The sequence below is a fragment of the Eulemur rufifrons genome, chromosome 2 (genome assembly GCF_041146395.1).
Source record: "Eulemur rufifrons isolate Redbay chromosome 2, OSU_ERuf_1, whole genome shotgun sequence".
Lineage (NCBI taxonomy): Eukaryota > Metazoa > Chordata > Mammalia > Primates > Lemuridae > Eulemur > Eulemur rufifrons.
The window spans coordinates 121,168,883-121,189,885 of NC_090984.1; the positions used below are offsets into that span (position 1 = coordinate 121,168,883).

General features: G+C 41.4%; 2 protein-coding genes across 3 annotated transcripts in view; one reads left to right on the plus strand and one right to left on the minus strand.

Annotated features, from left to right (window-relative positions):
* The window catches only part of SETD3 (SET domain containing 3, actin N3(tau)-histidine methyltransferase), a 77,473-nt gene extending 76,202 nt beyond the window's left edge, over nt 1–1,271 (minus strand). Inside the window, exon 1 of one of the 2 annotated variants that reach the window (XM_069489620.1) lies at nt 436–568. The gene's annotated coding sequence lies outside the window, so the exon portion shown is untranslated. Of the gene's footprint in view, nt 1–435; nt 569–1,236 lie in introns of those variants that run through there. The other variant, XM_069489629.1, reaches the window with a different exon arrangement.
* The window catches only part of CCNK (cyclin K), a 28,857-nt gene continuing 8,828 nt past the window's right edge, over nt 975–21,003 (plus strand). Inside the window, exons 1-6 of the mRNA XM_069489642.1 lie at nt 975–1,189; nt 12,696–12,944; nt 13,422–13,503; nt 15,895–16,026; nt 19,625–19,730; nt 20,570–20,627. Of these exons, the coding sequence (XP_069345743.1) occupies nt 12,748–12,944; nt 13,422–13,503; nt 15,895–16,026; nt 19,625–19,730; nt 20,570–20,627 (575 nt within the window). The 5' untranslated portion in view covers nt 975–1,189; nt 12,696–12,747. The remainder of the gene's footprint in view (nt 1,190–12,695; nt 12,945–13,421; nt 13,504–15,894; nt 16,027–19,624; nt 19,731–20,569; nt 20,628–21,003) is intronic.

Below are 21,003 nucleotides of genomic sequence, written 5' to 3' on the forward strand. Positions count from 1 at the left end.
TGAGAGCGCGACCCGGCCGCGCGCAGAGCCAAGCCGGCGAGGGCGAGTGCTAGGGGCCTGGGCCCCACCCGAGAGCGGGCGCGCGGGGCTGGGCAGGAGGGGCGAGCGCGGGGAGGGCGCTCCCTGCACCTGCCACCCCCTGGGCCTCTGGAGGCGCGGGCACGCTGAGCGTCAGCGCCAGGAGGGGACGGGGGCAGCGGCGAGCGCGCGCCCCCGCCCCGCAGGGCCGTCAGGGCAGAGGCCGAGCGTTGCCCCCCGACCCGTCATGCCCCCCTCCGAGCGCACCTCCGCCCCAGGGCGCCCCGGGCCGGGAGCGGCCGGCCCGGAGCGGGCCAGACCTTGGCCGAGAGACGCCGGCCGGGGAGGGGACGGCATCGCAGCGCCAGGGGGCGGCGGCGCGAGTTTCCCCAGCGGCCCGCGGAGGCCGGTACTCACCTGCCCGCTTCCCCTTCGCGCAGCGGGAGCGACACACTCCAGTCCGGACCCCACCGTCCGCCTCAACCAACCCCCAGGTGGCGGCGGCGGCGGCGGCGGCGGCTGCCGGACGGGAGGGGCGGGACGGCGGCCTGAGACGGCCCCGCCGCCGCGGCCCAACCCGGCTCCGCCCGCCCCCGGACCCCGCCCCCGGGCCGCCGCCGCCGCCGCTCATTGGCCCGCGCCTCAGACGCATGGGCGCGGCCCCGCCCCGCCGCCCAGCCGCCGTTCCGCGCGGGGTACTCCCCAGCCAGTGGGCTGGCAGCTTCCCGGAGCGAGAACGGCCGGTTCAGCCGCCGCCAGCCCCGCGGCCACCATTGGCGGGACTGCGCCCACGCCCGAGCTCTGATTGGATGGCATGCGCGCCGCCCCCCGCCCCCGCGTCCAAGTTCCGTTAGCAGGTTCGGTTGCTTCAGAATCCCTTTCGGCCGGGGGGCGGGACCGACGGGTTGGGCCCTTTGGCTAGCTCCTCCTCTTGCACGCAGTAGCCACTGACCCGCGGGGCGGACGGGGAGGAGACAGGCGGCTCGTTCCTCCTTTGAGTGCTCTACTTTCTTCTGATTGGTTGACAGGCACCCGACTCTCACCGTCCCTCTCGTCGCTTGTTTTTCGTCGCGAGGCGCAGCGTAATGACGTAGGTCCCCGACATTCCACATCCAAGATGGCCGCAGTCGGCAAGGAGAGACGTCGCTAAGGGGCTTGCCTGAGGCGAGGGGTAAGCGACCGACCGACTGCGGGCAGCGCCGCCCACCTCCCGCGTACCTGGAGGTTGGAGTGGGGTATAGTCAGCTGCCGCCATCCTCTGGCGGAATTTCTCTTCCCGTATTCCGCCTCCTTCCGATAACCTCCATTGCACATTGAAGTTAGCGGCCGACGCGGGGCTGTGGGGCGGGCTTCGGAAGAAGATCTGAGGTACAGGGGCGGGACAGCGAGGCCAGGCGGATCCTGGAACTGGTTGCGGCCCTTGCCGCGGGGAGCGGTTAGAGTTCGGGGACTTTCTGGCATGTGTGTTAAACGGGCAGGGGTCTTGCACCCACGCGCCCATTCTCACAGCCGCAGACTACCTGCATCTTCCCAATTATTTCGCGGCGTGTCGGTCCCAACCTTAGTTAGGCCTGAGACTTTGGAGATTGTTTCGTATCTGGGTACTCCGACTTTGGAGTTTGAAGAGCCACGTTAACAAGGGTGGGACTAGGAACGAGGAAAAGGCACTTCCGCGATTTGATTCGTTCTTGCCGAGACATCGTCTTTACCGACCCTTTCCTGAGTGGTTGATTTGGTTTCTTTCGGGAGGAATGGTTCTTCAAAAAGTTGGGGCGTAACGCTAGAGATTATCGAAAAGCTCTTAAACTATCATCTGCACAAAGTACGCTCGGTAACACTCCCCAAATTTGGATTTTCAGTTAAGCGGAGCTTTCGCTAAGTCATCTGAGGTTAGGAACGACTTCAAAGAGCGTTTCTAAAGGGTGGTCTTTTATGTTTTGAAGGCCAGCTTGGTAATGTTTGTGTAGCGTGTTCTAAATCGCTCTTTACAGCTGCCTGGCACGGTGCCTTGCTATTGTGTGTGCCCACTAAAGATTTGCGTTAGTGATGTTGCTAAAATGAAAGCGCAGAGTTTTCAATCCTCAACACCTCGAACACGGCATGACGTTTAGTAAGCCCTCTATATTGCTGAATGAAAGAATGGACGGATGATGGTAGTGGTAGTAGTATTGATAGAGATTTTGATTACAATTATTAGTGTCGTTAGGATGCTTACCTGTTAAGTAGTCTTGACTATAAATGTAATAATTATCAAGGATTGTCTTATTTTTTTCAGAGTGACTACCATTGGCATCTAATTTTAGGATTTTCCCCCCTTTTGTCTCATTTTTATTTTATTGTGTTGCATTATTCAAGCATATTAGTTGATTCTTACTCATATCACGCTTAACATTTGTTCCATTTTGAAAATGTAGTTTGCACCAACAAGCAATAAAGAGACATTATAGTTGTTAACAAGGTTCTTAAATTTTAAATGTTACTTCTAAAATTGAATGTCATAAAGAAAAAAATGGTCATAGTTTTGGCCTATAAAATGAGCTAGTTCATTTCAAGAGATTATGTTTGAAAGCAATGAATTTGCTAAGTGTCTAAAAGGGAGGAAAATGTTTTCTGCTTGTTTTCTCTAAAACTGCCTAAGGACAGACAAAATCAAAAGGAATTAAATACAAGGCAATTGAGGAGCTTATAAAGAATATCTAACTGGCAGGGCGCGGTGGCTCACACCTGTAATCCTAGCACTCTGGGAGGCCGAGGCGGGTGGATAGCTCGAGGTCAGGAGTTCAAGACCAGCCTGAGCAAGAGTGAGACCCCCGTCTCTACTAAAAATAGAAAGAAATTATATGGACAACTAAAATATATATATACAAAAAATTACCCGGGCATAGTGGCGCATGCCTGTAGTCCCAGCTACTCGGGAGGCTGAGGCAGTAGGATCGCTTAAGCCCAGGAGTTTGAGGTTGCTGTGAGCTAGACTGACGCCACGGCACTCACTCTAGCCCGGGCAACAGAGTTGAGACTCTGTCTCAAAAAAAAAAAAAAAAATCTAACTGGTTTCAATCTAATTTATATTTTCAAGCTCAAATAAATTATATAGCAGAGTAATTGCAGATAAGATTGTAAAATCATTGTTCATAGCTTTTGAGAAATCCTAAAAGTACAGTTAATAGCAGAAGATTGGAGTCTGGTAAATATCTCAGTTTTCACAGCAAGCAATTAGGTGGCTCTTGGATGCTAGAACTTTTTCATAATCTGTTTTACAGTCTTGTTGGGAGAGCAAAAAGAGAGTTTGTGAGTACTTGGGAAAGGAGATCTGATTCCCTCAAACTAGTGGAACATCGGTAAGAAAAGGTCAGGTGACACAAATCATATTTCCTTTTGTTACAAACTTACTAGACTGGTAGTGAATGGAGGCTTGCTGGCCATAAATATCATTTAGGTTTCCTTAAGACACTCAACATAATCTCTCTTTCTATCCAGGTAGACACAAGAGATAAATATACACTGGATAAGGTATAGTTAAATGGATTTATATCCACTCAAATTACCAAAGCCAAAGTGTTGAGTAATGTGTTGGTGTCAGCCTGGAGAGAGGTCTTTAGAGAAATGCTACAGGGCTCTGGTCTTGCCCTTACTCTGGTTAATACTTTTTTATTACCAACTTTATGTAAGAAGCATGCTTCTCAAGTTAATAAATACATTCAAACTGTGTAGTGATAATTAGCTTGCATGTTAGATGACACTCAAGTGTTCTTAAATGCTGAAATAATAAGCCAAAACAGACAAAATATAAATTTACTAGGGGTGTTTAAATTTATAAAAACTCAGTCGTACATGTTTGAAATGAGGAAGAGCTGGCTTGACAAAAGTGGTTCTAGGATGTAATTATTCCTTTACAGAAGCAAAGTGGTGTCTGCATTGAGGGAAGGATGTATCTTGGTCTAAAGTAAGATAGATTGTGGCTCTGCCATTTGATAGCTGCGTGAATTAGGCAAGTTGTTTTGTGTCTCTTTGGCTCCATTTTATCCTCCAACTTGTGAGGATAAGAAAATATAGCTTGTGGCTGGGCGCGGTGGCTCACGCCTGTAATCCTAGCATTCTGGGAGGCCGAGGTGGGAGAATAGTTCAAGGTCAGGAGTTCGAGACCAGCCTGAGCAAGAGCGAGACCCCGTCTCTACTAAAAAAAATAGAAAGAAATTATCTGGACAACTAAAAATATATAGAAAAAATGAGCCAGGCATGGTAGCGCATGCCTATAGTCCCAGCTACTCGGGAGGCTGAGGCAGAAGGATCGCTTGAGCCCAGGAGTTTGAGGTTGCTGTGAGCTAGGCTGATGCCATGGCACTCTAGCCAGGGCAAAAGAGCGAGACTCTGTCTCCAAAAAAAAAAAAAAAAGAAAGAAAATATAGCTTGCAAGCACACTGTAAGTCAGTGGACACACAATGAACGTGTTGCTAAGTGTTCGTAGCCTCCCTCCCTCCATGTGCTATGCAGATCATATAAAGAATATTTTTTCCGGCGGGGCGCGGTGGCTCACGCCTGTAATCCTAGCACTCTGGGAGGCCGAGGTGGGCGGATCGTTTGAGCTCAGGAGTTCGAGTCCAGCCTGAGCAAGAGCGAGATCCCATCTCTACTAAAAATAGAAAGAAATTATATGGACAGCTAAAAATATATATAGAAAAAATTAGCCGGGCATGGTGGCGCATGCCTGTAGTCCCAGCTACTCGGGAGGCTGAGACAGGAGGATTGCTTGAGCTCAGGAGTTTGAGGTTGCTGTGAGCTAGGCTGATGCCACGGCACTCACTCTAGCCTGGGCAACAGAGTGAGACTCTGTCTCAAAAAAAAAAAAAAAAAAAAAAAAAAAGAGTATTTTTTCCATTTTGAGTGCTAATATTTGGGGGGACCTTGAAACACTAAAAACCACATTGAGAAAAATGGTTAGATTTGTTTACCCTGGACAAGAGAAGGGAATGTAAAAATTGTCTTCACATATTTGAAAAGCAATCAGTAGATAAGGAAATGTGTTTTCAAGGCTTAGGGAGCAAGGTGGGTGTTACAGAGAGTTGCTAAAAGGCAGATTTCATTCATTCATTATTTTGTGCCATCTATGTAGCAGATCTAGGGGATGAACAGAACAGATAAAAATCAATACAAGATTACAGAAATTATTTGAACACCAATTATTAATGCCCAGCAATGCCATAGGCTGCTTTGTAAACTAGAAAGGTCTCATTCATGCAAGCGGCCAAACAAGGTCAGTGAGTGGCCACATACTATGGTTATTAAGAAGAAATTTCTGTACTGGGTGAAAGAATTGAGTAGTGACCTTTACTGTTGTTTCCATAATTCTAAATGTTGAAAATGTATTTAATCTTTCATCATGTAAAATGATATACTTAAAGCACATTCCTGAAAGGTGCTGCTAAAATATCTTGACATGCTGTTTGTTTGTGGAGAGATTTTCATTTTATGTATCTCATAAATCCCGGTCATTTTCACAGTAATCACAAACTGCTAATGAGAAAATTTATAACATTAGGGTCTTGTGAAAAAATAATTGACAAGTAATCAGGAACAGGGTTATAGAACTGAGGCAAGAACTTTTTCAGAGAGATATGTGATTTAGAGGACTGTTTCTATTCTATTTATGTACACTTTTTTTTTCATTTTGTTTCATGTATTTTCATTCTGCCTCAGAGTCTAAAGGGACTGAGATTATTAGCATGGAGTTTGGCCAATGATAGCAAGGTAAACAGACTTGAATATTTATCTATTTGTGGACTGAAATTCTTTTTTGTTTGTTTTTAGAGGCAAGGTCTCACTCTGTTGCCCAGGCTGGAACTCAGCTCAAGAATTTGTGCACCACCATGCCCAGCTAGTTTTTTTTTTTTTTAAGAGACAGAGTCTCGCTATGTTGTCCAGGTTGGTCTTGGACTCCTGGCCTTAAGCAATCCTCCCGCCTTAGCTTTTTAAAGCACACTGGGATTATAGGCATGAACCAGAGTGACTGAGATTCTTTTCCATTATGATTTCATCCCTACTGGGTTATTCCTAACACTTTTTCCCATTCTGCCTCTTTCCTCTCAGCAGATGTCTTGACACTCTACTTCTCAGAGAAAATGGAGAAACTCTGAGATCTTTATAAGTTACTTCCTCCCCCTTAAAAGATGTGTGTGTGTACATATATATGTATGTGTGTAGATATATATGTATGTGTGTGTGTATATATGTGTGTATACACACACACACACACACACACACACATATATGTATTGCTCTGTTGCCTAGGCTGGAGTGCAGTGGCAGGATCATAGTTCACTGCAACCTCAAACTCCTGGGCGCAAGTGATCCTCTTGCTTTCCAAAGTGCTGAGATTACTGTGCCCAGCCAAAAGACTTTTTTTTTTTTTTTTTTTAATCTTTCTGACTTTTCCTTCCCTTCTCAGAGAAAGAACTTCCTAAGGTTAACTTTTTTACCATTCTTTTGAATTATCCCTTGGCCAATTAACCCCCTCTCAGTGGCTTGTTCAGACTCCTCTAGTGATTCCTTTCCTTGTGGCTGCAGACATTTTTCATTCTCCTTTATGCTGAAAAAATAAGAGACAAAACCTACCCACTGCTATTCCATCCTGTCACTCTCTATGAGCAACAGATGCCTCAAAAGAATAACCTGTTTCATAGCCTGTTCATTCCTTATCACCCCTTGTACTTTTCCTTCTCCCCCACTGTACTTCTAAAAATATTCTCTTATTTATATGTGTGTATCGCTTTATTGAAATATAATTCATATACCATACAAATCACCCATTTAAAGTATACAAGTCTATGGTTTTTAGTATTTTCAGAGTTGTGCAACCATCACCATAATCAACTTCAGTCTGTATAATAAACAACTAATGACTGATTCAACTAACCTTTCCTTAATTCCTTGTCTTTTGGTTTTTCTGTAGCATTTGTCACTGTTGACTACCACCTCTGGTTTAAGGCTGATATCCTGTGGTTTCTTATGCAATTAAGGATGAAAGTTTCCCTGCCTCTTTGGCCATTCCTTCCCTTTCTCTCCCTTAGTGATTCTTCCTACATGCTACAAGTTCATCAGAGTTCTGTCCCAGGCCCCTCCTTTTTCACTCTCCTCCCTCTGTCACTATGACTTAATAGTTGTCAGCTCTCTAGATTAGATAAGTTCTTTCCAGATTTCAACAGGTTTATTTATCTGTCTGAAAGATATTTCCACACAAGTATCTTACAAATTCTTCAAACCTAAAATTTAAAATTTGTAGAACCAAATTCTTCTTTTTCTCCGCTCCCCCATTAAACCAGATATTTCTCGTGTCTTCCCCATTTTTCTTTTTAGTATTACCCTTCTCTGTCAGTCAAACTTGAAATCATCTTTTTCCATTCTTTGCCTCATGGCCAATTATGACTCCCCTCTTTTTCCCACTGCCAGTGTGCAGGGACATGCCTGTATTAGGTATTACTTAAAATGTTACAGTAGTCTCCCAACTGATCTTTTTGCTTCCTCTACAGCCCCTACCAAAGTACTCTCTCTTCCCTTACCATGCTTTATTATTTTTCATGGCGCTTATTCCCTGACCAATATTTACGTATTTGTTTCTCTTTGCCTCTCCCCCTAGAATGCGAGGATCTGGTGAGGCAAAGACCTTGCCTGTCTTGTTCTCTGCTGTGCCATTGGGGCCTGGCTCATAGTAAATGCTTAGCAAATATTTAAATGAAAAAGTACATGGAGAGCAGTTAGGTTTAGGTATCTTAAAGTAGTGATTTCCAACAATTGCTAAGATACTGATTCCCTCAGCGAGTTGACCAGTTGCCTTCTGTCCTGCTAAAATGTACATAAATATTTTACACTTGTTAATAACCAAGAACCGAAACATCTCAAATGTCCATACAGTAAAATGGGTAGACAAATTGTGTTATAGAATAAAACACTATATGGCAAACTTTCTTAACTTTAGCACTCTTGACATGTTGGACAAGATAATTTCTTGTAGGAGATTATTCTGTGCATTGCAGAATGTTCAGTAACATTCCTGGCCTCTACCGACCAGATGCCAGTAGCAGCTCCCCAATTATGATAACCAAAAATTTCTGAAGACATTGCCAAATGTCCCCTGGGAAGCAAAGTTGCCTCTGGTTGAAAACCACTGCTATGCTGCAGTGAGAATAAAGAAGTACTACTCTACGCAACAGAAGGGATTAATCTCACAAAAAATATTGAGTAAAGGAAGCCCAGCTGTGAAAGAGTGACACTGCATCATTGCACAATCCTTCAAAAACAGGCAAAACTCATGATGGAGGTAGAGGTCAGGGTAGTAGTTCTTTTTAAAGGGATAGTGATTAGGAAAGGACTGAAGAGAGCTTCTGGGATGTTGGTAATAGTCTGTTTCTCGACTGAGTGGTGTTACACGGGTGTGTTTACTTTGTGAAAATTAATCAACTATACACCTAAATTTAGTGCACTTTTCTTTTTGTATGCTATAATTCAGTTAAAAATGCCTTAATTTATAAAATCACTGCCCACACATAAGCAGATATTGCTTGGCTATTAAGAAATTCTGACCTAGAAGAGATTAGGAGTCCTGGTCTCCTAAGCAGCCCCATCTGATTGTTTTCCCTACTTTTTATTACATGAAGGAATAGTGCATTAACTACTCTTCTACCTATGGTCTAGACTAGACACGTGTTAATATTTTGCTATGTGATTGTGTTTTACCTAAACCATTTAAAAGTGAGTTGCAGACATGACACTTTGCATGAAATACTTCAGCGTGCATCTGCTAAGAATAGCCATTCTCCTATGTAATCACAGTAACATTATTGCCTGTAAGAAAATTAACTTACATAATTTCTTAATATCTTCTAATACATAGTCTATATTTATAATAAATAAAATTTCCCTAATTGTTTGAAATTTCTTTTATAGTTTTTAAAAAACAGTCTAATTAAGGTTCACATGTTGCATTTGGTTGTTAGGGCTCTTTAGCCTTTTCAAATCGAGGACAGTCTCTCCCATCTTTTGTTTTTTCATACATTCACTTTTTTGAAGAGACCAGATCAGTTGTCTAGTAGAGTGTCCCACCTTCTGGATGTGACTGATAGTTTCCTTATTGTCCCATTTAACTTGTTCTTCTACCTCCAGTAGTTACTGTAAACTGAAAGTTAGGTCTAAAAGCTTGCTCGAATTTAGGTTAAGCTTTTTGGGGGCCAGAAGTCTACATAGGTAGGTAGTATTTATTTCACATTGCATCACATCAGAAGGTATTTAATGGCACATTATCACCCTATTAGCGATACCAAGTTTGATCATTTTAAGATAAAGATCCTTTTTTTCTTTTAACAGTGGTTGTTACCAGTGCTGGCAAAGTGGATTTATTCTTTTTATATATTAATATTACTATGGACTCGCGGATCGTTTATTTACTATTTTACAATCAGCCACAGTCATTTTTCTTTCTACTCTTCAAATTACCCGGAGTTTGTCCGATGGGCACCCATCATACTGGCTCCTTTGTCTTTTGATAAGCTATGATTAGTCTGAGTACATCCCAGGCAGGCCCCTACCCCAGACAGGAAAGAAGCCTGCTTCCTTTAGAGGGCGATGATGATATTGAAAAACTAAGATTTGGTATTAGGCATGTCCCTTATAGGGATGTCATTGCTTCTTGGTACTTGAAACTGACAGAGCTGGGATATACATGTCTATATTTTTAACCATGATTTAATTTGATGTTTTTAACATTTGATCTTGTGCATGTATATATTTGTTTCCTTTGCACTGGAAATCTTGGTTCCTAACAATGTTAACATATTTACATATTTGCTTTATCCTGCAATATGCAAAAAATGTTTGAAAATTATGATATTAATGCTACTACTAACAGTGCATTAATGAAGTTTAAGATTTCTTTGCAGTTCTTTTTGTCCTTAGAATGTATCTCACTAAGGATGTAACAAGATCAGAAGTTACTTGAAATAGTTTACTGTGTGTTTGTATTGTCCATTTGGTGTACAATGGGTTTATTTTGAGTTTTAGGATTTGCTTTTATTTTTAGTTAAGTTCATGATTATGTTAAATATTTACATGATTCAAAAGTTAAAATTACAAAAGGCCTCAGGCGCCAACCTGAAAGAGCACCCAGTGGCCACACTGGAACAATTTGAGCAACAAAATAAATAATGATATTATAGTATTGGGTTATAACCCAAAGAATAAGAACCCACAAGTCCATGCCAAAAGAAATGATTGAATAAATAAATGGGAAAGAAGGAACAAATCTTTCTTACAAAAGAATTCCAAATAATAAATGTTGAAGGAGTGAAAGAAATAGAAAATCACCATTAGAGCACCACAATAATTGTTGCAGGCAAGATCCTCAAATGAATGCTAAAGTTGGTGGATGAAAGTTTAAGGAGAAACAGGTATTTGCATTGTATTTTGCATTGTAAAATATTTCCCCCAAAATATTTACCTATTACTGTGGGGATTTTAGCATATGCCCTCAAATTCTTGGATACTTCTACGTCCAGAAGGTGGGACTTAATTCCCCTTGTTCCTGAGTGTAGGCTGGACCTTGTGACTTGCTTCTAAGGAACAGAAAATGGGAAGGGAAAAATATTACTTAACTTACAGCGAGAAACCTGGCAGACCCTATCTTAACCAAGAGATGATGGTGAGCATCAGCAGAAACAAGTCCTGATATCATCTGCCCTGTTACTCAGTAACACTGTAGCAAAGTTAATTTCTTAGTTTTGATAAATGTACCGTGGTTATGGAAGATAGTAACATTAGAGGAAGCTGTCTGAAGGATATAGACAAAAACTCTTTTACTACCTTTATAACTCTTCTATAAATCTACAATTATTTTAAAACAAAAAGTTTTGTAAAAAGTCAAAGCTATATAAAAAGATGTATACTCAGAGAAGTCATGTTTCCATCCCTATCCTTTCCATTCTGTTCTTCCCCATTCCCTATTGGTAATTATTTTTTTAGTTTTTTAAAAACTAGGGATGTCTATTCTTCTTTCCCCTCTTTTCTTACATAGGTGCTAACATACCATGCATACTGTCCTACACTTTGCTGACCCTGGAGATCTCTCCATCCAGTACTTAAAAGTCTTTCTCATTCTTTTTAATAGCTGCATGGTATGCTGTCATGTTCATGTACCATATTTTTTTCCACCCTGTTGATGGATATTTGGATTGTTTACAGTTTTGCCATTATAAATAACACTGCAGTGAATAATTTTGTGCCTATGTTGTTTTATAATTGTGATGGTATTTTCAGAGTAGATTCCTAGCAGTGGAATTGCTAGGTCAAAGAGCATGTGTCATTTTGTTAAATATTGCCAACTTCCCCTCTGTGACAGTTGTACCAATTCATACTCCCACTAGCAACGGATGAGATTACCTGCTTCTCCCTGGACTTGCCAACAGAGTAAATTGTCAAACTTTTGGATTTTTGCCAATCCAATATGTGAGAAATACATTTCAGTATGATATCTGATTATGAACTGGTCATATTTTTCTGAGGCTTTAGTTAACTGGTCTCTCTTCCTGCCCTCCAACATTGCTCAGTTTAATCAATCACACACAAAAATGTAAGTTATTAGTTCAAGCAGATTGCTTTTCTTCAGGTACTTAATTCTTCCTCTTGGAGGAAAGATCGGATTCCCTTTAGAGCTTCTGGTGCAAGGAGGAGAATACTTAGCACTGCCGTGTCCCTTTTCCCACCAGAAACGAGGCAGGTACACAGAAAAAGGTGAGCTAATGGGGACCCTGGCCACAGATCTGCTGTGCTGCTGTTTTGGTTTGTTTTTGGGTAACCAGACTAACCTGGTTCCAGCTACCTCTTTTGGAACGCTTTTGCTGCCCTATTGAAAATTTCTATTGTCTCTGATCCAGTTTACAAACAACTTACAAATTAGAATAGCCTCTAGATGAGATGCTCAGGTTGTTTTGTTTTGTTTTGTTTCTCTCAACATGGAGCTTTTAGAGAATTTCTTTATTTTGAATGAAAGAAAGGAAAGAGGACAAGAAAACAAGAACAATTTAAAGGAGCTCCTTCCCTCACGGACTGCCTCCTTCCACCTACTCCCCCGAATCACTACACCCACACCTGGTTTATATTCTTCAATTCAGTGACTTGTGCAGATGTGAATTAACCCAGTCCCATGGCTTTTCTAAGTAGAAATCAAAATAAAAAAGGGAAAATTTGATCAAGTGCTGAATGGAAGGGATGAATAATTTTGGAGCATAAATCTTTGTAGAGGATTAAGACAGGCCCATGTTTTATTGAAGAATGGAATCTAGGCCAGCGTTAGAGAACTATGTGTCTGGTGAAGAAAAGCAAAAGGGAAGTGAGATGTACTAAGTTTCCAAAATTTTATCAAACAGCTTTCATCCTTTAGAAAAAGAGGGGGAGGAAAGGCTCCTCCTTTTAAACTACCATGAAGTTTGGGATTTGTTAGTACTGGGGTCACTTTATAGTATGTGTTAAATTGGCCTTGGAGGTTAGCCTGGGCAATTAATTAGTGTAGTTTCTACGGGAAACTTCGATCCCAAATCAGGTACAATCTAAGATTGTAGATTGTTTATAATGATTGGGATTGCTTATAGTGTGGAATATCCCTTTCCAACTTTGCTTTCCTTTTTTCTTTCTCTTAGGATTCTAACATTTTCAGAGAACCTTTTGGAAAGAACAAGTCTACTTCAATAAATGAAGGAGAATAAAGAAAATTCAAGCCCTTCAGTAACTTCAGCAAACCTGGACCACACAAAACCATGTTGGTACTGGGATAAGAAAGACTTGGCTCATACACCCTCCCAACTCGAAGGACTTGATCCAGCCACTGAGGCACGGTACCGCCGAGAGGGGGCTCGGTTCATCTTTGATGTGGGCACACGTTTGGGGCTGTATCCTGACTCCTTGGAATCTGTTGTAGATAGGCTCCACCACTGCCACCGGGAATTAAATTAGATACTATAGACAAAATATACAGAAGTTTCTCTGTACCAGAACAGTTCTTAAATATATGTGTTATTTAAATGTTGTTTCTGCTTTGCCTGGCTCTTCAGGGGTTTTTCTGTTTCAGGTTTATCATTTAAAAGTATAAACTTAGCCATTGAGCCTGTGGCCGCCCAGAAGGAAAACAGGCACCCATTAAGATCATAGCTGAAGTGTTTCTAAAGGCTTATAAAAGCATAAAACTTCAATTTGCTAATTCATGTACCAGAATTCCAACACCCTACGATTCCCATCTGCCTGCTTTGCCACTGATACTGTTTACCACTGATTTTTTTATTGTTGTTGTTTGTCCTTACTGTTTTCTTGCATTTAACTAAGAGCACACCTATAAAGTTATTGGCTAGAGTCCTTAACCAGAACAACAGACACTATGATACCCTGGCAACTGGAATAATTTATTTTCATCGCTTCTATATGTTTCATTCCTTCAAGCAATTCCCAAGATATGTAAGTGTTTGAATTTTGTTGTAATTTTCTGTCATGTGTTATTATTTCCACACAGTTTGGTGGATTGATTATAGTCTCTCTTTTTATCATATTTTCCAGAAAATATTTATTTTTATATGGTATATACTAGATATAAACAGAATCAGGCTTAAACTTTGTTTTTTCCAATTAACCATGTTCAAATCTTTTTTTCATTTAGGCCAGTATGGACCATAGTCATCTTGTACTTTGTATTAAAGTTGACTTCCGGCCGGGTGCGGTGGCTCACACCTGTAATCCTAGCACTTGGGAGGCCGAGGCAGGTGGATTGTTTGAACTCAGGAGTTTGAGACCAGCCTGAGCAAGAGCGAAACCCCACCTCTACTAAAAAAATAGAAAGAAATTAGCTGGACAGCTAAAAATATATAGAAAAAATTAGCCGGGCATGGTGGCGCATGCCTATAGTCCCAGCTACTCGGGAGGCTGAGGCAGTAGGATTGCTTGAGCCCAGGAGTTTGAGGTTGCTGTGAGCTAGGCTGACGCTACGGCACTCTAGCCAGGCAACAGAGTGAGACTCTGTCTCAAAAAAATAAAATAAAATAAAGTTCACTTACTTTTTACCTTTCACAAGATAAATCTGGGCTTATAACTGAGACCCAACAAAGACCAAGAAAGCAATAAGGGATGGAAATTCTCTATGCTATGTCACTCAGTCTTCAGTTACTCCTTGACGCTGTACATTTTCTTATTCTCTATAGGAAATCCAGACAGGGAAGCTGCCACAAGTAGCTTTTAGTCCAGGATAGGTGGTATGACAAGTACAGAATACATGGGAGAAAGTGAGGCCATGGGAGAGGTACAGATAGAGGGCTGTGGCATTCAAGGGGGAGATTAATTGCATCTTAGAGGAAGCAGGGAAAATGCTAAGAAGAAGATGCCAGTGGTAAGTTAAGCCTTGAAGATACATAGGGCATAGACTTGCTGAGATGGGCTAGGTCAGTAGTCCGACAGAAACCAGCGTAAATAGATGCAAGGGGACACACAAAGCACGTTGTCAGCCCAGCCAGGAGCTTCATCTGGCAGGAAGGGAACAATGGGACCTTAGGTGAAAAGGTAGGCAGAGTCAGACCATGATAAGCCTTGAATACCAGACTACAGAAATTTGACTTTAGGCCGGGCGCGGTGGCTCACGCCTGTAATCCTAGCACTCTGGGAGGCCGAGGCGGGTGGATCGCTCGAGGTCAGGAGTTCGAGACCAGCCTGAGCAAGAGTGAGACCCCGTCTCTACTAAAAATAGAAAGAAATTATATGGACAACTAAAATATATATATACAAAAAATTAGCCGGGCATGGTGGTGCATGCCTGTAGTCCCAGCTACTCGGGAGGCTGAGGCAGGAGGATCGCTTGAGCCCAGGAGTTTGAGGTTGCTGTGAGCTAGGCTGAAGCCACGGCACTCACTCTAGCCCGGGCAACAGAGTGAGACTCTGTCTCAAAAAAAAAAAAAAAAAAAAAAAAGAAATTTGACTTTAGTAGGTAAACAGTGAAGTGATTGAATGGTTTCATGAAGAAGATGACATAATTAGATTTAACAGGAAGGTCATTTTATTGGTTTGTTTTGGTTTTGCGGGGCAGGGTGCAAAGATTTTACTTAGATTTGTATTCATATCTTCCTTACTAATTTGTGAAGTTCTTAAAGGAGAAAACCATGTCAGAATCAGTTTTGTACCCCTGGCATAGTGGCTGACATCCAGTGTGATTGGGATTATGTGAGGAGAATGGGGTGTGAGAGGGATTGGAGTGGGTGAAGAGAAACTGAAGATAGGCCGGGCGCGGTGGCTCACGCCTGTAATCCTAGCATTCTGGGAGGCCGAGGTGGGAGAATAGTTCAAGGTCAGGAGTTCGAGACCAGCCTGAGCAAGAGCGAGACCCCATCTCTACTAAAAAAATAGAAAGAAATGATATGGACAGCTAAAAATATATATATAGGAAAAATTAGCCGGGCATGGTGGTGCATGCCTGTAGTCCCAGCTACTCGGGAGGCTGAGACAGGAGGATCGCTTGAGCTCAGGAGTTTGAGGTTGCTGTGAGCTAGGCTGACGCCACGGCACTCACTCTAGCCTGGGCAACAGAGTGAGACTCTGTCTCAAAAAAAAAAAAAAAAAAAAAAAGAAGCTGAAGATAGAGTGGTGCAGACCTCAATGATACAGGAACTGAACCAGGGTTAGGCAGCTGGAAGAACATCTTAGTCTGTTCAGGCTGTTGTAACAAAATACCGTAGACTAAGTAATTTTTAAACAACAGAAACTTACTCTTCACAATTCTGGAGGCTGCAAAATTCAAGATCAATGTGCCAGCAGTTTGATCTTTGATAACAAAGATCAAGAGCTTTTTTTTTTTTATCTCCCTTTTAGGTGACAGGAGCTTGTTGTCTATTTCTGGCTGGGAAAGTAGAAGAAACGCCAAAAAAATGTAAAGATATCATCAAAACAGCTCGTAGTTTATTAAATGATGTACAATTTGGCCAGTTTGGAGATGACCCGAAGGTAAGAACCATAACCTACTGCCTTCAAATCTTGATTCCTCGGGGTAGCTTCAGGAAACCGTTCCTTATGTTGGCAATGGCTCTGGCCCCTGTGTCTGCCAGTGCCTTGAACTCCTACGAGGGCCTTATGTAGAAGGTACTGCTTGCTTTTGTAAGAGAGGAGGGAAGATAATGTAGCCAACACTCGTGTGGTGCTTCCTAATGTGTCTAGTAGTGTTCTAAGCACTTTAGAGACAATAACATGTTTTATGGATATGAGCAGAAATCCTCTCATTGCCATTAGCACTCCACTTTAGTTTGGTGGTGATGGTAGGGTCACATCTCCAGCCAGCTTCTGGGTCAAACAGAAGTGTGTATGCTACATGTACATGTGCAGATGCCTGTATATGCTGTGTGTCTTTTGCTTCCCAAGAATATCAGAAGGATTAACGTTTGCAGCATTTTCAGACATCCAGAGATTGATACTGGTCATACCATCCATCCTATTCCTTCCCCACAACCTCTGCCAACGTTAGCAAATGGTGCTCAAATAATTGAACACATGCATTTATTGTGTTCTAAAAATACCACTTTCAGGAACCAATGGCATTTTTCCTCCACTTCCATTCTTGCCAAGGTCTGCCTGTTGTAACCCTCCTAGCACCTGTAAATTATCCTTCGTAGCATTTATCACAGGTTGTAATTGATAGTTTTTTTTAAAACTTTAGTTTTTAGAGCAGTTTTGGGTTCACAGCAAAAATGAGTGGAAAGTACAGAGGTTTCCCATAGATCCCTGCCCCTACACATGCACAGCAGCCGCCATTGTCAACATGCCCCACCAGAGGAGTGCATTTGTTACACTTGATAAGCCTGCATCAACACATCATCATGCAGAATCCATAGTTTATCAAGGGTTCATTCTTAGTTTTTTACATTCTGTAGGTTTGGACAAATGTATAACGACATGTGTGCACCATTATAGTGTCATATAGTGTATTTTCACAGCCCTAGAAATCCTCTGTGCTCTGCCCATTCATCCCTCCCTCCCTTCTAACCCCTGGCAACCACTGATCTTTTTACTATCTCCATAGTTTTGCCCCTTCCAGAATGTCACAGAGCTGGAATCAAACAGGATGTAGCCTTTTCAGATTGGCTTCTTTCACTTAGTACTATGCATTTAAGTTTCCATTAGATAAATTTTTATCAAATAATCACACATAACTCTCCCCTTCTCAGCTGTAAGATCCATGAGAGCAAAGACTATGTCTTTGCTCACCATGGCAGGGTGAGGGTGTGTGGCAGCAGCTTGTGTATACTGTCCCAGGGTGCCTTGGAGAAGTCCCCCTTTACTTTGAGCTTGTACCCACTATATCATCAAATCAGAAAACCAAGACCTGGTCCAGGCACAGTGAAGTAGAGGTTCTACAGCTGCAATGCCCCAGAGAACAGGAGAAGGGGGAGTGCCTTACCAATTAGACCTGAATGGGCAAGAGGGCTCCGCAACTTGCCCCTCTCCTCTGCCATGCGCAGCCTCCCCAGACATGATTTGGGGAATAGGGACCAAAGGAGAGCACCCTAAATCTGAGAGCAATGAAGACATTATGGAGGATGCTTTTGGGGAAGGCAGTATAAGTATTTAGGAAAAATAAGATCATGAATCACATGGAACTTTTTTTTTGCCTTAATTATAATGGCTTTGCTTTAACTGTGTAGCTTTTCCCAACAATTTTAATCTTGCGTGTATGTAGCAAATATTGTAGCCACTGTGTTAGGCACTAGACATAAAACACTTGGCAAAATAGACATGGTCTTTGCTCTCATGAATTTTACAGTTGAGTGACAGGATAAATTTTAATCAAATAATCATATAAATAACTTTGATTATGAGCTATGGTAAATGCTATAAAAGATCATTTAAAGATGCTGTAACAGCATTCTACCCAGAGACCCAGACAAGTCTCCCAGAGAAATATGGGGTTGAGGGAAAGCTTCCCTGAGGAATGATGTTTGCTCAAAGACCTATAATTACCCCCATTAATTGAATATTTAAAACACAGAGAAAGGGCAGGCCTTGGGCTATCTTGTGACACTAAATGGGATACAGCCTAGAAACCAATTGGTATGCTTGGTAAAAGAATTGTTTCTAAATTTAGAGGAAATGTTGAAGCTTCTGGGAAACAGGTAGTGACAATAACAGGTGAATTTAAAAAAAAAAAAAAAACACCAGATTTTTTTCATACTGTGTGAAAGTTTCTAAGATTTTAAAAATCTTTCATGAGAAAACACTTGGGAAACTAGGGTAGAAAAACCTAGTTTTGCCATGTTATTTGGAATAATAAATATCATCATAGAATCATCTTGTATGCTATGAAGTAATGCCATACTTCTAAATGAAAGCCTGTTACCTACATGTCTACTGGAATTCATGGGTTTATGCAACTGCCGATGAGATTTTCAGTCCTCTATAAAGTCCTTTCTTCTCTGATGCCAAATAAGTAATTCTAGTTGTTCTTCCTCCACAGTGTCTTGATTGTGTTTTACGTTGTCTTTAAGTGCTAGGTACAGTCAGGCTGTACAGTGGCTGAATTTAAGAAGTACCAGTTGAGGGACACTAGTTAGAGAGTATAATAAAAGAGATTTCATTTACAATAGCGACAGTTAAATATCTAAGGAGAAACCTTGTAGAAACCTTGTTGGGGGTAGAGAGGACTTTAAAACTACTAAAGGACTGAACAGATTTTAATAAATAAATAAATATTGACAGGAAGATCCAATATAGTTAAAATCTCCATTTTCCCTAATTGTTCTGTAAATTCAATGAGTTCCCAATCAGAATATCAATAGCTTTTGTTTTTTCTGGGATTATACTAAGTAAAATGACACTAAAATTTGGGTGAGAAGGAATATGCAAAAACAAGAAACTTTTTGAAAAGGAGGAATAATAATGGAACTACTGTATCCTTTCCATACTCCTTTGATCCTGGTACAGAAGTAGACAAACAAATAGCATTTTAAATAAAATGGGAAATAACTTATTCATCAAATGATGTTGGAACAGCTAATTTCAAATAAATGAAAGATTTAGATATAAAAATAATATGCCTCTGTTCACACATACACTATTCATGCCTGCATACACATACATATATATACATACATACACACGCAGACACAACTTAACTGTCTGAGTTTTCGTGAAGCTGGCTATCACAATCTCTTTCTTGCTTAAAGTTTTCAATGAAAATTCCTCAGGGATTGTTTTTTTAATGGAGGTCTTGAAAGTAACTGCAGTTCAGTTAAAGAATCTATAAAGCAAAGCCAAGTTTTATAAAGAGAGAGTCATGTATGTATTGAAAGTAATAATATTTCTAACGATCTTTATTTTGTTTCCTGGCTTTTTTTAACCCTGTGATTGTTTTATCTTCCTGCTTTGAGTTCTTAGAATGTGTTAGTGTCTCTGAGCATGTTAAAAGCCTGAGTGGGAAAGAGGAGAAAAGGAATAATAAGCAGTTGTTAAAACAACTTGAAGAGACAGTAAATAGACAAGAAAACTCATTTTTTAATGCCGTTTGAAACTTGTGATTATAATTACTATCCCAACATTTGTTATTTATTTTTAGGAAGAAGTAATGGTCCTGGAGAGAATCTTACTACAGACCATAAAGTTTGATTTACAGGTAGAACATCCATACCAATTTCTACTGAAATATGCAAAACAACTCAAAGGTAAGAAAAAAGTTTTTAAAAGAACTTTTTCATTCTGAAATCAAGTCTTTATAATATGATGATACTCAGATTATGCTTCTCAAAAGAGGAAAACAAAGTTCAATGTGTAAAGTACCAAAGGAGTAGGTTGCTCAGACAATTCAATGTCATAGCTGTTAATGCTATTTCCCTTTTTTTTTTTTTTTTTTTTTTGAGACAGAGTCTCTGTTGCCTGGGCTAGAGTGCCGTGGCGTCAGTCTAGCTCATTGCAACCTCAACCTCCCAGGCTCATTCAATCCTTCTGCCTCAGCCTCCCTGAGTAGTTGGGACTACAGGCATGCCCCACCATGCCCAGCTAATTTTTTCTATATATGTTTTTAGTTGTCCAGATAATTTCTTTCTATTTTTAGTAGAAACGGGATCTCGCTCTTGTTCAGGCTGGTCTCGAACTCCTGACCTCAAGCGATTTCCCCCCCACCCCCCTCCTCGGCCACCCAGAGTGCTAGGATTACAGGCATGAGCCACCACGCCTGGCCAATGCTGTTTCCTTTTATGCATAAACAGATTCTGTCATCCATTCGACAAGTAATATGAGAGACAGAAAAATGAGTTAGAATTTTTTAAATAGACTAATAAAATTATCCTTGGAGCCAGGTTTCCCATAAATGGCAGTTCAGTATAGGTCATGTGGAAAAAGAACAGAGGTAAGATGTGGACCCACATCATTTGTCCTCATTTCCCAGGCTAAAGCTCTTTGCTGTGTACTGGAATGATGCCAACTCCATAGGAGGTTATTTGTGATTTCTTGTGGAGTTTTTTTTTCCTATTGCTATTAATTTACCTTTTATCCCCATTTCTAGGTGATAAAAACAAAATTCAAAAGCTGGTTCAAATGGCATGGACATTTGTAAATGACAGGTACTTGTGTTCAAATGTTGATTTAATTATAGTGTTTTAAAATAAGCAGAGACTTTATGGCTCATTTAACCCAAACCCCTTATTTTGTATCAGAGGAAACTGACTTGCCCCTACTTGAAGAGCCAATTAATGGCAGAGCTGGAGCTAAAGTTCAGGTCATCTGCTTCCCAGCAGAGGGGTTTCTTTCTGCTCTGCCATGTCATGGTGGTGTGAGATGCTGAAATCTTATCACCAGTTTGAAACCTAAATCCAAAACAGTACACTAGAGAATTTTGGCAGCTGAATACTTAGACCCCACTTGGTTCTGTAAAAATAGACTTCCCTGTAATGGTTTCAGAGCCTCGGTGTTCTTCTTAGACCCCAGAATCTAATGAGG